This window comes from Lissotriton vulgaris, unplaced genomic scaffold (genome assembly GCF_964263255.1).
Source record: "Lissotriton vulgaris unplaced genomic scaffold, aLisVul1.2 SCAFFOLD_1018, whole genome shotgun sequence".
Lineage (NCBI taxonomy): Eukaryota > Metazoa > Chordata > Amphibia > Caudata > Salamandridae > Lissotriton > Lissotriton vulgaris.
In genome coordinates, this window is record NW_028246283.1 from 267574 (window position 1) to 287196 (window position 19623).

Genomic DNA, 19623 nt, shown 5'->3' on the forward strand with positions numbered 1-19623 from the left:
CCTCGCATTGAGAAAAAATATAAAGCTACCCCTACAGACCCTGTCTACATCAAAGGTCCAGCACCACTAGATTCTTTAGTAGTGTCTAATGCACGTAAACATGCTAATTCACAAACAGGCGAGGCCTCACCACCAGATAAAGAATCTAAGCTCCTTGACGCCTCTGGTAAACGAACAGCGTCACAGGCAGCTAATATTTGGCGCATTGCCAATACCCAAGCATTGTTGGCAAGATATGACAGGGCACATTATGATGAGGTGGAGTCCATAATGCAGCATCTACCAGACAAATATAAAAATAGGGCCAATGAGCTCATACAGGAAGGTAAAAATATTACTAATACTTCCATTTGCTGTGCCCTAGATGCTGCAGATACTGCCTCAAGGGCAATCAATACCAGTACCCTTTTGCGGAGACATGCCTGGCTACGTATTTCAGGTTTTAAACCTGAGGTACAAAATTCCATCCTCAATCAGCCATTTGATGAGACATATTTATTTGACCCTAATGTTGATGTGTCTTTAGAAAAGATGAAAAAAGACACTGACACAGCAAAGTCTATGGGAGCCTTGCAGCTGCAAGCTCCCAGACGTTCTTTTCGTCGCTCATCATACAGAGGCAACACAAGAGGCTACTCCTCCGAAAGCCCCTCCACTTCCTACAAAACCCCTAGTCAATCCACATACACTAAGGGCTACCAAAGAGGGGGTTACAGGGGTAACAACAACAAAGGCAGAGGCAAAACCAATAACTCCCGCTCTGCCTCCACCCCTACCCAATGACTTTCCTCCCCTCCCCCCCCCCCCAACATTCCTCTCCTGTGGGGGGAAGACTGCAGCAATTCCTTCCTGCCTGGATCAACATCACATCAGACAGGTGGGTGCGACAAATTATTCAGTCAGGTTACTGTCTAGAACTAACATCTACCCCCCCAAACATACCAGCCAAACCGCGTCCAATGTCACAAGAACATCTGTCACTGTTAAAGCAAGAAGTAATGTCTCTGCTAGAAAAAAGTGCAATAGAACCAGTTCCTCTGCACCAACAAAACAAGGGGGTTTACTCCCTATATTTTCTTATTCCCAAAAAAGGACGGCTCTGAGGCCTATTCTAGACCTCAGACCGCTAAACATATACATACAGTCAGACCATTTTCACATGGTCACACTCCAACAAGTCCTTCCTATCCTGCTACAAAACGACTTCCTTACTACTCTAGATCTCAAGGACGCATACTTCCACATTCCCATTCACAAGGCTCACAGGAGGTATCTCAGATTTGTAATAGACGGGCAGCACTATCAATTCAAAATACTCCCATTCGTAGTCACAATAGCGCCAAGAGTTTTCACCAAGTGCCTAGCAGTAGTGGCAGCACATTTACGAAGACAGCACATACATGTCTTCCCATACCTCGACGACTGGCTCATAAAAGCCAGCTCATACAACCAGTGTGTGGAACACACTCACGCCACAATCCAACTGCTCCACAACTTGGGGTTCACAATAAACCACACCAAGGCTCATCTGCAACCATCCAAAGTACAACAGTACCTCATGCTACAATAAACAGCGCTAGCTTAACCTCTGCATGCAAACCCTTCTCACAAAGTTTCAGCCACAACACTCCCTTCCAGCATGAGTGTTCATGCACCTCATACGGATGATGGCCTCTTGCATTTTCATAGTGCCCCATGCAAGACTTCAAATGCGTCCTCTACAAGAGTGCCTATCACGTCAATGGAACCAGGCTCAGGGTCAAGTAACAGACTTAGTTTGGTAGACGGTCGGACTCATCGCTCTCTGCAGTGGTGGAACACCAAAAACCTTTCCAAAGGGCGACCGTTCCTAGAGCCAGTTCCCCAAATAGTCTTGACAGCGGACACCATGCAAGCAGGTGGATACCACAACAAAAGTTACTCCATATCAATCACCTAGAGTTACTAGCTATATTCCTAGCACTGAAAGCTTTCCAAAAACAAGTGTCAAACAAGGCTGTGTTAGTCAGCACGGACAACATGACAGCCATGTACTACATTCAGAAACAGGGCGGAAAACACTCCCTGCAACTTTCTCAACTAGCTCAGGACATATGGTGCAGGGCTATACCTCAAAACATATTCCTTCTAGTCCAACATGTTCCAGGAGTACAAAACACCATATCAGATCTGTTAAGTCGTCAGACACAACAAACCCACGAGTGGGAACTAAACATGCGAGACCAAATCAACACAATGGCGAAAGCGGCCAGATTCCACCTGAGCTACCTATGGAAATTGAAACCCTTTCTAGACGCTCCGGACCTAAAACTCGCAGTCCGATCATTAGTCATCTCTTGATTGGAATATGGTTGCTCCACCCTCTCTGGCTTACCTAAGATCTCGCTGGCACCCTTAAAAGCCTGCCTCAACGCTGCTGCCAGACTACTTACAGGCTCAAAAAAATTCGATCACATCACTCCTCCCTTGAAAGCGTTAAACTGGCTCCCCTTCGAGGCTAGGATTCACCTCAAGCTGGCATGTATCACGCACAAAGCCCTACGCATCTTGCACAGAAGCTTGTGTTATCCGGAGGAAACTGAAACTCAAGATCGACCAAGGCCCTCCTACTCCGGCCTGCACGCTTTAGGAAAATAAAAACCTACAATCGGGCTCTCACCGGGACTGCACCAAGAATATGGAACTCCCTCCCGACATCAGAAAAATCCCTTCCTTTGCACGCTTCAAAAAAGAGGCCAAGGCCTTTCTCATGGGTAAATTCCTAGGCTAAACTCGTTCCCACAGCCACCTGAGAAACTATTGTCTATTCCTGCGTCCTTGTACATCACTCTTTTGTTTATTGCAATATTTTTGTCCTGCTGTTTAGATTATCCTATCCCTCAATGTACAGTACTTGTATGCTACCCCGTCCCACCCACGACCCCCTGATTCTGTAAGCTCTCCTACGTACTAATTTTTCCTGTTTTCGTTTGTTATGTCCTGCCGTAACCTTGTATTACTCTATTGAATCTGTAAAGCGCTCTGATACCCTCACGGGTCATGTTCGCGCTCTATAAAAACCTTAAAATAAAATATGCAAGTTCTTCAACCATGTGGGGACAACCTCCGATAGAACTCTTTGCCACTCATGAAAACGGCAAATGCCCAAGCTTCGCCGCCAGATATCCACACCCATTGTCCAAAGGCAATGCGATATGGATGAACTGGTCAAACAGATTTGCGTACGCTTTTCCACCTCTACCACTCATGCCACTAGTAGCACGCAAACTACAGCAGCATTCTCTGACCCTCATCCTTGTTGCTCCAACGTGGGCCAGACAGCCGTGGTACACAACACTGCTACAACTGTCTGTGGTACCGCACCAAACATTATACCTGTCTCCACACCTTTTAACACAGAACCATGGAGAGATCAGGCACCCGGACCCATCTCAGCTCAACCTAGAGATTTGGCTCCTGAGGTCTTAGAATTTGGATATCTGAACCTTCCTCCAGACTGCATGAATGTCATAAAAGAAGCTAGATGCCCAACCACTAGGGCATGCTATGCAGCCAAGTGGAAACCCTTTGTAATATATTGTCACAACAATAATACTAACCCCTTAGATGTGTCTATTCAACACATCATAGGACACTTACTGCACCTCCAAAGATGTAACTTAGCCAACACGTCTATTAGACTGCATGTTGCTGCATTAGCAGCATATCTGCAAAACAGACAGCATCTATCCCTGTTCAGAGTGCCTGCTATTAAAGCCTTTATGGAAGGTCTTAAAAGAATAATTAGTCCCAGAGTGCCACCTTCACCTGTGTGGAATTTAAACATTGTTCTCACACGGCTAATGGGACCTCCCTTCCAACCATTAAATAATTGTGAACTACAATTTTTAACATGGAAGGTTGCGTTCCTAGTAGCTATTACTTCTCTGCGAAGAGTTAGTGAACTACAAGCACTAACAATTCAAGAACCCTTTTTGCAAATGCATCTTAATAAGGTTCTTCTAAGTACTAATCCAAAATTCCTGCCCAAAGTCATTTCTCCCTTTCACCTCAATCAATCTGTGGAACTGCCCATTTTCTTCTCGCAGCCACAGACATTAGCAGAAAGAGCTCTTCATACCCTAGATGTCAAAAGAGCATTTCTATAATACATTGAGAGAACACAACCCTTTCGTAAGACAAAACAACTTTTTGTGTTTTTCTCACCACCGCACAAGGGTAATCCCATTTGAAAATCTGGGATAGCTAGATGGATTGTCAAATGCATACAGATTTGTTACCACAAAGCTAAACGTACGTTATCTGTTCCTCCTAAAGCCCATTCTACAAGAAAAATAGGGGCTTCAATGGCATTTTTAGGGAACATTACCCTAGATGACATCTGCAGAGCAGCTACATGGTCTACACCGCTCACATTCACAAAACACTATTGTGTAGATGTGCAAACCAAACAACAAGCTAATATGGGCCAGGCTGTTCTCAAAACATTATTTCAAACTACTGCAACAAATAGGGGTGGTTGCCGCTAAGAGTGGGTACTGCTATACAATCTATGCACAGTGTGTAATCTGCAGCTCACATGCCTCAAACGGAAAATGCTACTTACCAGTATGCATCTCTTCTTGGCATGTAGAGCTGCAGAGTTAGACGCCCACCCGCCTCCCCGGCTACCCTGGCCTGTTCCAGTATTATCTTAATTAGATACAGCTTACATGGACATCCTTCCTTTTCTTGCAAAGCTCCATCATTTCCTTAATGGCGAAAAACAATCTGAGGATGGAGCCGATGCCCATGCTCAATGTGGTCCAAAGGAGTCACCTATCTCGTGACTTCCAAAGAACTTTTCAGGACAACAACAAACTGCAGACATCCGGGCCCAACACTAGGTGGCAATCTATGCACAAAGTGTAACTCTGCAGCTCTACATGCCAAGAACAGATGCATACTGGTGAGTAGCATTTTCCTTTTCCTGAACGTTAAGACCTGAGCTACATGGCTGATGACCCATGGTGCTGCTTGACAGCTAATGAGGAGATTGGCCCTGGTTCCCCCCCTTGACCGTCACCTACCCAGCCAGACATTGGGCATAGTTCCTCCTCGTCTCCCCACTATTACTCCTTCCTCCCCTCTGCCTACGATTTATTGAAACATTGTTTATGTGCACTGTACCTTACTATGCTCTTGTATCTGATGTAACTTGTACGGCAACAATCCTAAATGTAAAGTGCTCTGATACCCTCTTGGGTCAAGTTGGCGCTATAGAAAACTTTATAAATGAATAAATAAAATATATAATATACTTATAGACCTTTTCAGTTAGTACTATTCATCCACCGGTCTGTTACTGACATTCCCTTTGTCTTCCGCCCACTAAGCATGATGCATGGGAAAGTCAGTCAGACTACTGGCACTGTCAGTGATATCATTCTGCACTTTTGTAGGGAGTGCATCTGCACACAAAGTAGATCCCTTCAGTGCAAGAGACTACTACTACAGCAATGTGTGATTTTTCAAAATCATATTTTTTTGCTTTTAGACAGCGTTTTATTTTTTTTAGTGTGACAAATGCCCAACAGCTTCTCCAACAAGAACGTTTTACGACAATCCATGGAAAACCATAATTGACAAAACCAAGAAACTAGTAGCCAACTTCTTACCGATTGGCTTTTGTCAATGCTGGTTTTATTTTATGTCTGCCTATGAAGCTTTTTTCCCAAATTTGTCAAGTTTGCTGTAAAAACGCATAACGGCTGCCTTGTATCGTACTGACATATTGTGGCTAAATCTGGAAACGTATGAAAGTTAGTTGAAAAAATAAGTTTTATACTACTGGGGTTTAGATCTAGATTTTCACTCTAGAGTTTATTGAAACATTAAGTTTGCCCCATACATTGGGATAGTGACCGGCACCATTTATTTATTTATTTATTTATTCAAAGTTTTATATAGCGCGAACAGGATCCTTACAGATATCAGAGCGCTTCACAAAGACAGGGAAGGGGCAATAGGAGTAAACAGAGATAATGGGAACAGTATAATAGTCAGTGTCATGGTAATAACATGGATGATAAAAACAAACATAAAACCAATCCATATATGATCAGGTAAATATCATGGTAACATGGTAATAACATGGTAATAACATGGTAATAACATGGTAAGTAACATGGTAATAACATGGATGATAAAAACAAACATAAAACCAATCCATATATGATAAGGTAAGGGAGTAGTATAGAGCAGCACAGGTCATTGATCCGACTACAATGGCGTACAGGTGGATCAGTAAACCAACGTGTATCATATCTTGGTCGGTAGTAAGAGAGTAGCGTAATAGTGCCCCCAACAAGTCGAGTATAGTGCCAGGGGATAGGCAGAGCAGCGGTACAAGCAATGCAGAGTCTCTGACCCAACATCTGTAGCGATCAGGAGATCTTGGCCAGAAGCATTGTTTTCACCTCTTTCTTGAAGAGTGCAGTGGAGGTGATTAGCCTTGTTTCAGGAGGGAGCGCATTCCAGATCCTGGGTGCCATTCCTGAGAAGGAGCGTTTGTAAGTTTTCGCTTTCCGAAATCTACGAGGTTTCAGGAGTAGATTTTTAGTACTCCTATTGGATCTCGAACCTCCTGATATAGACAGCTTTTGAGCGAGGTAGTTGGGTGCCTTGTGGTGCACGGCCGCGTGTGTCATAGTTGCAATTTTTAGCTGTATTCTGGCTTCAAAAGGCAGCCATTTTAGAGACTTTAGGTCTGGGGATATGTGCGAGTGCTTTCTAGAGCCAGTAATGAGTCTCGCGGCAGCGTTCAGGGAGGCTCTTAAGGGTGCTGTAGTGGATTGTGGGAGACCGCTGAGGGTCGCAATTCCGTAGTCTATTCGAGGGATGACTAGAGCTTGTACAGCAGTTTGGAAGTCTTTGGCCGGGAGGAAGGGTTTAATTTTCCTCAGCGTGTTAATTTGGAAATTAGCTGCTTTTGTGGCTTTGCTGACGTGCTGCTGCATGTCGAGCTTGGCGTCGAGTGTGATGCCTAGGGATTTCGCCGAGTCCACGATGGTAGGTTGGACATTGAGTGCTGTTAGGTTGTTGAGCCAGGTTTGGGTGGTGGAGATTTTCGCCGGAGGTGAGATGAGTAGGAACTCAGTTTTTAGAGCATTCAGTTTGAGGTGATTATCGGCCAGCCAGGATTGGGTGTTAATAAGCGTGGAATTCAGCTGTTTGATATCTTCCGGGGACTGTAACTTTAGGTAGAGTTGTGTGTCATCAGCGTACATATGGAATTGAACATTGGATGCTTGAAGCAAGGTGGCGAGGGGTTCCATAACGAGGTTGAACAGTGTAGGAGAGAGGGTGGATCCTTGTGGAACCCCTAGATCTGCAGGCACAGGTGTAGATAGTACATTGTCGATCTTGAACCTCTGAGACCGGTTGTGAAGGAAAGACGAAAACCATTTGAGAACAGTTTCCGATAGCCCCATCCTAGTACTTAGCAGCTCCAACAAGTTCTCATGTTTGACCGTGTCAAATGCTGACGAGAGATCAAGAAGGATGAGGAGGCAGGACTCATTCCGATCCAGAATTTGGAGGGCGTCATCAATTATGTGTGTCATAGCTGTTTCCGTGCTATGTTTCGCTCTGAAACCTGATTGATGAGGGTTGAGGAGGTCAAATTGATCAATGTGTTTTGTTAGTTGGAGTTGGACACATTTCTCCAACAGTTTGGCCAGGGTGGGGATATTGGTGATGGGCCGATAATTGTTTAGGTCAGACGGATCAGCTGTAGGTTTCTTGAGTATAGGCGTGACTTGCCCCACCTTAAGGGAGTCTGGAATGTGTCCTTGTTGCAAAGAGCTGTTAATGATCTTGGTCCAGAGAGGGAGGAGCAAGGGGATAAAGTATTTTACAGCATTAGCAGGTAGAGGGTCTGTGAGGTGATTAGAGGGCTTCAAAGTGCAGAGCAGTTTGTGTATAGCTTCTTCCGAATAGGTGTCGAAGTACTGCCAGGATGCCTTGTTTTTAGGTTGAGTGTCAGCCATTCTGGTGTAGTTGGAGTATCGATTTACATCCATGATGAGGTCATTTCTTATGTTGTCAGTCTTATGTTTAAAGAAAGCAGAGAAGGCTTCACAGTGTGGAGTGTCCTTTGTTGTGCTATTTGATTGTGTGGGTTGTGCCTTTGTTTGGGTCTTGATTAGCTCGAACAGTTTTCTTGGCCTATTCTTCGCTTGGTCCAACTGGCGGCTGAAGAAGTCCGACTTTGTGCGCTTTATTTTCCTAAAGTAGGCATTTCTCTTGTTCTTGAGCTTTTTGAGATGCAGTGCTGAAGGGTCCGATCTCCAGGTGCGCTCTGCCATTCGCATATTACGCCTTTCGTCATTGAGACTGTCATCATACCAGGGGTTAGAAATTTTGGTGGAGACTCTCTTCAGTTGCAGAGGGGCGACTTCATTGACTATTGTATTCATAGAGTCAAGGTAGTGGTCAGTCAGTGATTGAACATCTGAGGCACCTGAAGGGGGAAGGAGGAGGTTGCCGATGTGGGGAGGTAGGGTGGAGGGGTTAAGATTCTTCAAATCCCTTTTCCATGTTTTGGATTTGATTGGTTGAGTAGGGTTAGGTTTAACTTTTTCGTTGATAAAGAAGGTGATAATGTGGTGATCTGACCAATCGCAGGGTAGAATCGCTTCCAGTTGAATAGCGTTCTCTTTGGCAATGATGAGATCGAGTATCGCGCCTTTGTCGTGTGTTGGTTTATCGCATAATTGGGTGAGGTCAAGCGCATTGAGGAAAGTTTTTAGACTATTCACTGAAGTGTCTTTCTGATCGTTCCAGTGGAGATTGAAGTCACCCAGGTAGACTTGAGTGGTCTGCCGACCGGCGTTGGAAGTGATCAGGTCCATGACTTGTTGGGTGAATATGAGATTGTCACCAGGCGGGTGATAAATGAGATGTAGAGTACATACTTGTTTGCCCTCACTGATGATGTCTAGGCAGAGGAGTTCACAGGAGGAGAGGGAGGGTGGGGTGACTTGAGTAACGGAGAGGTTGCTCTTAACAATGCATGCAATTCCCCCGCCCGTCTTGCCAGGAGACCTGTCCAGCCTAATGATGTGATAATTGGGGGGGACTAGTATGTCCATAATCGGGGTAGAGGCTTCAGTGAGCCACGTTTCCGTTAGAAAGGCTAGGTCTAGCTCCCTATTTGAGACAAGATCCGCGATGTCGGAGGAATGTCTCTGGGCCGATCTGCAGTTTAGTAGGATGCATTTGAGTTTGGGAGAGAGAAGGGTGGTCGAGCTTTCTAGTGTGAGGGGAACTTTCCTGAGGTTGTTAGGGACGGAGCCTCTGTTGTTGAGTGTTGGGAGCCTCAGAGCGTTTGTGGGAATTGTGGGTATGGGGATGTGCGAATTGGAAAAACCTTTTACCGGACCTGGGCCATAAGAGCGTAGGAGAGAGCAAAGGTCGAGGTCCGACAAGGGGCTGAGAACACGACGGGGGCGATGGGAGTTATTGCGAACGGGGATAGTGGACCATTGCTGGTGTCGTCGGGGGCGAGTGTATGTAGGAAGGGTGCGTCGTTTGTAGGGTAGTGGGATGGTGGGAGGTAGACTGGGCTGTGAGGAGAGAAGGTCTTTGATTGCGTGGATGTCTTTTTTGATTTGTAAAATTTCCTCCTTGACTTGTTGGAGTGTGGATAAGGTCAAGTCAGGAGGGTTGATGAGGTGTTCCGCGGTGCTAATGGGTGGGATGGTATTCAAGGTGTGGACGTGTTTGTGGGCGAGGGGTGTGAGTGGTGAAGGTGAGGCAGGCGGAGGGTGGGAAGCATAGATAGTGACTTCAGTGGGAGACGGTACAGGTGAGTAGAAGAGTGAGTGAAGGTTGAAGACAGTGGGGGAGACAGGAGGGTAGTGAGGGCTAAGAATAGGAGGTGGGGGAGAGGGGGGTGCTAGGGTAAGGGAGGAGGTATGTTCTGTATCTTGTGTTGGGAGGGGGATGACGTTAAGAGTGGGAGTGGGGAGGGAGCGGGGAAGGGAGAGGTGTCTGCCATGGGGGGGATGGGGTGGTTGGGTGGATAAACTCCGAGTGATGGTGTGTGCAGATGTAGGCGTGTTGTGGGTGGGAGTTGTTGTGTCGGGTGTGAGAGACACGTGGGTGGGAGTGGAGAGAGAGATGGGGAGGGAGAGGTGTCTGTCGAGGGGGAGATGGGAGGGGGTGGATAAACTTTGGGCGGTGGCTTGTTCAAATGGTGGAGTGTTGTGGGTGGGGGATGATCTGTCCGAGGGGAGAGGGATGGAGGGGGTGTGTGTGGGGATAAGAAGTGTCATGTTGGAGGGGCTACTAGTATGTGCGGTGGGGATATTCGTGACTGTCCTTGGGGAGTGGCGTGCGTTAACAGCAGGTGGGCCATTTACTGGGGTACTGGTGGTAGAGGTGTAGTAGGTGGTGGCTACGAGGTCAGGGGGGATAGTGCTGGCGGACTTCTGGGTTCGGGTCCGCAGCTTGGAGAGGTGCTCTTTGAACTTGGGGAACAGGTTGTCTAGTAGTTCCAGGTTCTTGTCCGTGGCTTGGATCAGGACAATCCCGGTATTATAGATTGTAATGGTAGACCTGCCAGGGAAGAGGTGGGAAGGTGTGATGGTGAGAGTTGAGCCATGGGTTGTTTTCTTGGTGGTGGAGACTGTGAGTAGAGATAGGAAAGTTTTTCTCCATTGGGCTCTGCGTGAGGTGTGGAAGATGAAATCAGTATTCAGGGCTCCATTGCCCGATGAGAAGTAGGTGTCAGCAAAGGGTGTTTCCGGGTGCGCCCTCAAGAAGTTGTGTTTGAAACGTTTAGTGGCACTTTTGGAGAGAGGGGTGGAGGGGTAGTTAATTCTAAAAGTGTGCTTGCCGTTGAGCTCCATTTTAGAGAGGCTGTGGTGTTAGGTGTCTGAACTAGGGCGATAGTACACGCTGTCAGCCGCTAGTTACAGGGCCAAGGAGGACACTAGTGAGTGAGCACAGATATAGGGGGTGGAAGTCAGTGTGATCCCCGAACAGCCAGTGCGTGGGAGCATCTTATCAGATGTATCCTATATACAAGGTAGCAGTCAGCTTACACCGTGTGACCAGCTATGCGAGGTAAGGCCTATTAGGTGGAGGCTAAGTTACATATCAGAATGTACAAGGTAGCAGCAATGTAGTCTAGGCTTAGAAAGTGGCTGGGCGCAGTTTGCCTGACAGAGAGAGTTGGATGAGGTAGTAATAATCAGTGCAATATCGTGACGTAGCTTACAATGAAAACCCAATAAGAAAATAAATAAATGCGGAAGCGGACAGCGAATGATGGGGATAAAGGTGAGATATGTGCAGCTTGCCGCATATAAAATACAGGCTAGAATAGAGCTAAACTACTAATGAGTTACTAAATCCCATAAATGTGCATACATATTGCAGTAATAACAATATAGCACTACAATAAAAATACCATAAAATACAGGCTAGAATAGGGCTAAACTACTAATGAGTTACTAAGTCCCATAAATGTGCATATATATTGCAGCAATAACAATATAACACTAGAATATACGATGGCAGTGTGAAAGCAATGCATACAGTGTAGTAATCCAGTAATAAGACAATAAGATAAAATAATTAAAATAAAATTAGAGCCTGCAGTAAAAGGCAATGACTAGTCCGTGATGGCCGCTGAGTAGAGAGAGAGGTCAGTCTTAAATGGCCGCCATGTAGGGGGACTGGAGACGCTAGTCCTTTATTTGTTGTTATTGCTTGTGAGCAGGGTGGAGAGGTTCCAGGTTCCGTTTGAAGTAAGCCCAGTTCCAAGCTAGGTGTGAGGTAGCGTTCGTTGTGACACAGGTGCAGGAAAGGAAGTTACGGAGACAGTGCCAAATACGATTAGAGATAGCCTGAGGAGACCAGATCTTAGTACATAAGGTGCAAAAGAATGATTAGCCACGATGGTGGTCCGAGGGGGGAGACTGTGTCAAAATGGCCACCACATATGGGGAGAAGAGACATTAGTCCACTATTTATTTCCATGCTTTGTGAGCAGTGAGATCAGACATTTAGTCCTCTTTTTATTTCCATGCTTGTGAGCAGTGAGATCAGTTTCGTTTCTCCCTCTGTGGGGGAGACTCATCCCGATGGACTCTCGTGGGCACAGTAGGTGATTTATGGCCTTAGGTTCTTGTTTTTCCGACCCCCGCCATTTTGTACAAGTACAACAAAGTTCAGAACCAAAGAAAATGTACATAAATACCTTCTCTTGTAGTTAAGGACTGTGTCCGCTGCGCGCTCATGTGCTCCACCAGTGACTGCAAACTATTTCCATGCCGGCGTCCGCTGCTCCTCTCAGCCCTCCAGTCCGTTGGTGTTCCTTTACTGCGGGGCGGGAGGGAGAGTTCCTTTACTGCGGGGAGGGGGGTGCTGTCCTCATCCCGGTGTGCAATCGGTGACTTCTGGGTGGGGGGGAGGTCCGTTGTTTCGGCGGCTACGGCGGCTTCTGGGGGGGGGGGGGTCCGTTGCAATCGGCGGCTTCTGGGTGGAGGGGGGGTCCGTTGTTTCAGCTCGTGAGTGGAGGCGGGGTCCGGTGTTCGTCCCGCGGTGCTCCCCTGCTGCGCGTGTTGTCCGTTGTACCCCTGTAGCGGCCAGCATCTGCCAATTTAGAGAAGGGGGGGGGATGGGTCCGGTGCTCGGTCCACCTTGGTCCCGGTGCAGCTGGGCTGGTCTGTTGTTTCCGCTATTCCGCGCGGAGAGTGTGGTGTTTCTGGATTCCTCTGCTATGGCGGTGCTGGCTCGGGACCCTCCGCCGAGCCGACTCAGCGGTACCCCGGGGCTTCAGCTGCGCCGCGATGTGGTGTTTCTGAAGGCACGGGTCTGGTGGCCGGTTGCGATAGCTCCGCAGTCCGAGTGCCGGCTCAGCAGGTCTTGCCTCCTTCAGGTCAGACTCTGTCTCAGTGGGTGTTGTCCGTTGTTGGGGCGAGGGCTTGAATCCCAGCCCGTTCACGCAGTTTCAGGGCAATCCAGTTACTTCCCAATCCAGTTACATGCTCCAGTTACTTTTCTGCTACAAGATCCGGCGAGCTGGTATGTGCTAAGCAGGGATAAAGCCCAAGGGAATCCCCAGCACCAGGAGCTCTTCACGGGAGCTCCTGCCAGGCGGCCATCTTGCGCATCACTATGCGCATCACCATAAAATGCCCTTTCAATTGGCTCACTTTTGAGATTTCAATTTCCTCGGTCTTGATTGGTGTAGAACCTGCTCAGCTCCACCTGCCCTCTGGATTGTGGTCAACATGACTGATCCTTCTGCCAACATGAGCAGAACGAATGTGTCAAGAATATCATTATTTTGTGCCTGGATGTACTGAAGAGGAAGGTGGTGGGCCATATTTAGTTATTTATGAGTCTGAAATATGTTATTTTAATTATGCAGTTTCAAAGTATTTTGACTGGCATTTGAGAGGATTTTAAAACACAGAGCACTTCTTTTAGCCAGAGTTCCACCAAATGTTTGCAAGGAATGACTCTCAACACCTCTTGTCTAGTGTGTTTACTTTCCTCTCTGCAGGAAGTTTAAGTAGGAAGGACTGTATCGCTGAGATCAACAATCTGTGCTCAACTCGTAAGGCTTGTGATGGTGACTTCTGAGCAAGATGATGTTGAGCCCTCCAGTATGTGCCAAGCTTGAGGAGTTTTCCAAGCAGCGACTCAAACAAGATGAAAACCATATGGGGGGCACGGGGTTCCATCTCACCATATTCAAAGTGACAAAAGACCATCCTTAAGATAAAGGTGGTCAATAGCTTTCATACTACGGTCATATTCATGTGATACAAAGGGGCAAATAACTATGTAAGTATGCCCGATACCGTCTTGGTCCTGGGACCGACAGTGCTCTGTTTGGCAGTCCTAAGTGCCTAATTAGGTTGCAACCGAACACTGTTCGGTCACATTCCTACATTTCCCTATGGGAGCATGCATTACGGCCATAATCCGTCGTAATACATGCTACTGTAGGGAAATGGGAGGTGCTGTTCATACCTGCACCCGTCGCAGGCCCCTCAAGGTGCCTGCCACAGAGTGCAGGGATCAGCAGGGGCCTCCGCCCCCAACTGGAGGCCGCACAACACGCTTTCCGACATGATTTTCATGTCAGACAGGCCATCATGGAAATCATGCCGGAAACCGTGCATCGTATTCCCTAGGGCCCTCCTTTGGGATTACGAGCCGGTTCAGACTGGCCTACAGGCTCAGGGAGCCCATTGGAACCAGCTGAATCACCGGCCGGTTTAGCTTCCGATCACCAGCATTGTAATGCAGCGGGCAGAAAGTAAACCGAGGGGCTGATTGCAATACAGCCCGGAAGGCTCCCGCCGTCGGTCAGAGCCTTTACGGGCCACATTGTAATCTGCCCCTAAGTGTCCTAATCCTGATATGCATGGATAAAATATCCTGTGATTACGAATGTCTAATGTGAGGATTTGATGTCATTTTAGGTAATTCTCTGACTGGCAACTTGCATATTATAGGTTACATTTTAGATGTTGCAAAGGCCATTGCTGCTGATCAATACCATTTGGCATGCACAGGTGATCACTATTGGGCACTAGAGTTTGAGTCATGATTGTGGTGTCTATAGCAAAATAGTGCAATTCATATGATTCACTAGCAGACATTATGAATGTGACACTTTCTGATTTTCCCTTCCTTGTTCCTGCAGAATGTGATGTTTCGGGTAGAGACTTTTTGTCATAGGTTCCTCACCTTTTGAACTTTCCCCAGACGGAAGACCTGATTTAGATCTTGGTGAACGGTTACTGTTTCACAATGGTGACAGATGTCCCATCCACCGAAATATAAATACTGTTTTATCCTGTGAGATTTATATTTTGGCAGATGGTCTATCCGGCACCGTTGTGATGGAGTAACCTGTCCACCAAATCTAAATCCGGCCCTGACTCTGGAAACTTTTCAGCACTATTTCTACATGCTAGAGTGTGGCGTCTTGTGGCTTCATACTGACACCGTTCCACTCTGAAAATGAAGCACAGCGCCTATATAGGTATCACTCCTGCATGCTGATGTCACTTTCTTTCCATGCCTGCAAATGTGGATCTGGAGATCCTTCTCATCGCTGTTCACAGAGTCAGTGTACAGGAGGTCAGTCTAGATCTCCCTCCAACTCCTCCGTTAAGTATAAGAAATGCAAGAAGTTAAAGTAGGATTCCACTCCCTTGTGCCGTTCACAAGAACTGGTGTGGGGCGGCATCACCCTTCTTGATCTCACTTCAAAGTCGTCTGACCTCTGTGCCCTTAACGCAGCTGGTTCCAGCACCATTTGAGTTTTTGGGGCCTTCAGCCATTCCGTAACTGATCGAAGAGTTCTGTGCAGCCATGCTCCAGCTCTTTAGGTCTCTTCCAACTCCCTCTGGTGCACCTTAAGGCCCAAGAGGCATTCCACCAGGGATACCCCCTATTGGTTTTCCCTCTGTACCTGCTGGACCCTCCTCACTTACCTTGCCTGTGACTCTTGTTACGACTCCTTTGCTTGTGCCACAACCCACACCTGCCCCATTCACGTTGGCGTCTATGCCGACTTTGCCGCCTGAAGAAATGGCAGCTCCAGTTGTCCTTTCTGACTCAACCGCCAGTCTGACCTCGACTGCAATCATGCCTGAATCCACCTGAGGCACCGCTTCCCTAACTAGAAGTACCACAGGCTAGACAACACACTCTTCATTCCCTTTTTGGGACTGACTGATAATGACCATGATCTGGGTGTTGAATTTGCTCGGCTCCACTAAGATGGCAATTATTGCAGGACTTAAAGGAGGCTAGTGGCTTTGATATCTCCCCAGAGATGTTTTTTGTTTCTCCTCCTAGACCTGCCGCAGAAGAGAAAAAACAACATGGTGATGGATGGATGGAATGCTTGAATTAATCTGTCACTGGCAGTCCCTTGGGCCACATCCCAATTCTTTGTTTTTCGCCATCCATGTCACCTCTGTTTGGACTCAGCCATATGCAAATCAATTTTGACCGTGTTCCTCATGGGAACAGTCCAGCCTGACCTGCCAGGCCCTCTCTGAATTGGAATACTCTGACAGCCTAGTGATCACCAGCACTAGCAGCCAGTGAGCCTACCCTTCACGCGTACGGGTATTCTCCTTGGCAGTAGACAAGTGCCAGTACTCTGAGTGGTAAAAATAACAAGTGCTGTTACTCAGTACCTGTTAGTACTGGCCTGTTCAAATCACTGCACGTAGCACACAGAAAGTACTTCAGATGTGTATTAGAAGGAAAACAATACTAATTACTAATAAGGTCCTGCCATTTGGAATAAAGTCCACACCAAGAGTGTTCACCGAGACATGGGTATTGGTAGCTGCACACCTCCGAAGACAGGCAATACATGTCTACCCTACCTGGTCAAAGCAGACACCTTATAATTTTGCCAGGAGAATGTGACAAAGGTAGTGAATTGGTAGAAATTCATCTCCAAACCAGGAAAACATTTCTGGGAGAAGGCTTCAACATTCAACTAGCAAGGCCTTACCCTACAACACTGAGGGTTCAGGCCATACTTGCTCTAATTTTCCTCTACTAGATGTCACAAGCTCTGACCGTGAGGAAGGTAGTGAAGCTTTTAAGGATGATGGCGATGTGGTACTGCAATAAACAGGGTGAGGTGAGGTCATGGACCTGGTGCCAGTAGGCATGTGTCGCTGGACCACCAAGGAATTTTCCTAGAGCCACCGGGCAGAATCTTTGAATGCTAGGACGAATTCGCTCTGTAGTTGAGGCCTGGTGGATCACAAATGGCAGCTACATCTGGAGGAAACGCAAGGTCGCTTCTGTGATCTGTGAGAACCTTTGCTCCATCTATTCGCCACTACCAAACATGTGCAATGGGAACGTTTAAGTTTGATGGAGTTGACAAGATTTCTCTCGTTTGGAGACGTGTTCCACCTTGTGTGGAACTCAGGACTCCTTTATGCCTTTCCATCAATACCCCTACTGACCCCTACAGAAGATCAGGGCAGACCAGACACAAGTCATCCTAGTGGTCCCGGATTGGGCACAGAGAGTAGGGTGTCAGGAACTACTGGCCTTGAGAATATATCCTCCAATCAGGCTGCCCCTCCTAGAGGACCTGTAGCTGTCCGCAACATAGCAGGGTTCTGCATCAGTGCCTTTTACAATGTCCACCTTCATGCTTGGAGGTAGAGCAGCAACAACTGAACACCTTAGACCTTCACTCACAGGTTGTTGTCATCTTGGCGTCCATGACAAAATCTGTATACGCCTGTCACTAGGAAAATTTTGTGGCTTAGTGCAGCCCTTGCAATAGTGACCCCCTAAAGGGCCAAATTATCTGATGTTCTGTTATTTGTTTTACCTCTTGCCCAGTAAGGCTTTGCTTTAGGCACAAGTAAGGGCTATCTTTTGGCGCTTTCGGCCTTCTTACAGTTGCCATATCAGCCTTTGTTTAAGTTGTTGGCTGTGATGCGATTTTTGAAAGGTCTGCAACTCGTTTTCCCCTTGTTTTGGCATGCTCCAATGGGACCTTGATCTAGGCCTGACTTATCTGAGGTGCTCTTTGTTCGAGCCGCTTCACAGCTGTCCCTTATGGCTCTTTATCATCAAAACTGTTCCCTTTTGCCATCACCTCTGCACGGCATGTGAGTAAGCTTCAGGCTATTTGTGTCAATCCACCTCACAATTCCTTCTTCCCACCAGACAAACTGGTTCTGTGGACAAAGGTATACTTCCTGCTGAAAAATGTGGCACTGTTCTACATCGGTCAAACCATCACCCTGCCGGCGTCTTATGCTCCACCCAGGAGGAGGAGAGACTTCATTGCTTGTTCCCAAGAGAGGATTAAGCTTCTACATAGATCATAACAAAGACAACTGGGTGGATGATCCGCTCTTTGTGGGGTTCTCTGGAGGGGAAAAAAGCAAGGCCATTCAGAAGAGAACCAACTCCCGCAGGATCATGCTCTGCATTAAGATCTGCTATGCATTAGCCAAAAAGCAGCCTCAGGAAGGACTGCTTGCTCATTCTACCAGGGCCAAAGCTGCTACCAATGCGTTAGCTTGCAAAGTCACTGTCCTAGACATTTGTCAGGCACCTACATGCGCATCCCTCCGCACGTTCACAATGCATTTTTTGCTTGGACAGTCCGGATCGTAGAGTTGAGCACTTTGCCTGCTCAGTACGGTAGGCCTTTCTGGTTTGAGTCCTCACAGACCCACCTCCAAATAGGTATTTCTTTGGTTATCTATTAAAAAGCTGATGAAACTGCTGCTAGAAGTCCCTGTTAGAAGAACATGGTGCTTGCCTTTGGTAACAGTCTGTCTGGTAGAGACTCTGTCTAGCCACAGATTCCTCACTGATCCTCCCTGTTCTGTGATTGAACTCTACCCATTAATAATATCCCAAGTTTCAGAATATGCCCCCTGTCCACTAATTCGGTTTTTTGGTTTCCAAGTCTTGAGGTGCGTACCGTCTTGAAAGCAACTGTCAGTTTGCGGAAGTGGTGCCTATAAAGCCCTGCACGTCATTTCATGAGCGGAACCTTCTGTGCACCAAGGTATTGCTGAAAACTTTCCAGATGCAGTGACACCTGAGTAATTTTCATTAGGTGAGGAATCTGCAGATTGATGGTCTCTATCAGAAAGCGCGTTACCAAAGGTAAGTAACTTGTTCATCATTTTCACATAAAATGACAAATCTAAGATTCTGCGAGCATTAGTGATGCACAGCTGTACTTCTTTTGTTAGTCTTAGGCTTCTGTGTCTCCGCTGCTTCTCAACTCTCCCTTCTTTGTTGTCATTTTGTTTTTACATAGCATTGAATTTAATCTGAACTTTGTGGTCCTATTGTTATTAATTCTAATGAGACCACATTTATTTTTACCAGATCTCGAAAAGACCTATGAAGAAAATCAGAAAACGTTGGAAGAAAAAGCAAGACAGTTAGTGGAACTAGAAGAAACTGTACGCTCACTCCTGCAATCTATCAGCCAGAAGGTTGCCATATACAGCACTTGCTTGTAATCACGAGGTTAAAAACTAAAGCACAATTGTTGGGACCAAATTTTTTATAACTGCATTCCTTCAAGCACACTGTAAAGGCTATATACACTCTAGGCAGTAACTTAAAAGCGAAAAAAGAGGTGTTACATACTGCCTATAACAACCAAAATTCCAACCATTTGATGCCTTAAATGTTTTTACATTTTATAAAAAATAAAATTCATTGATTTTCCAACCATTCTGTTTGATGCGTTTAATGTTTCTTTGCTCTTATGTTAAGTTAGAGCATTTTTACAATGCCCAGCCTGCCATTAGTATCGCCTAATAGCACTGTCTGGGACGCTCTCCAAAAGAATTGTAGACTTCTGTTGCAAACCAGGGTCTGCTTATATTTCTGTCTCAAGTGGTGCATTCTTATTCAGTGAACTGACAGTGCATGATTTTGGTGTTGGAGAGGTGTGATTGTAGAGCTTTCCCAGATATTTACACATACTTCTCTGACAGCCTGCCTTATTGCTCTGTGGCATGTTTGTGTGTTCCATTTTGCGATGGCACATGCTGTTGCGTTCACCATTATATCGAAGTACAG

At 46.6% G+C, this 19623-nt stretch overlaps 1 protein-coding gene across 1 annotated transcript in view; it reads left to right on the forward strand.

Annotated features, from left to right (window-relative positions):
- Positions 1-19272, forward strand: part of LOC147666006 (laminin subunit beta-1-like) — a gene marked incomplete at its 5' end in the record, with an annotated part of 280699 nt that extends 261427 nt beyond the window's left edge. The window contains one exon of the mRNA XM_086949328.1: positions 18919-19272. Within this exon, the coding sequence (XP_086805454.1) occupies positions 18919-19055 (137 nt within the window). The remainder of the gene's footprint in view (positions 1-18918) is intronic.
- Positions 19273-19623: the final 351 nt, after the last annotated feature.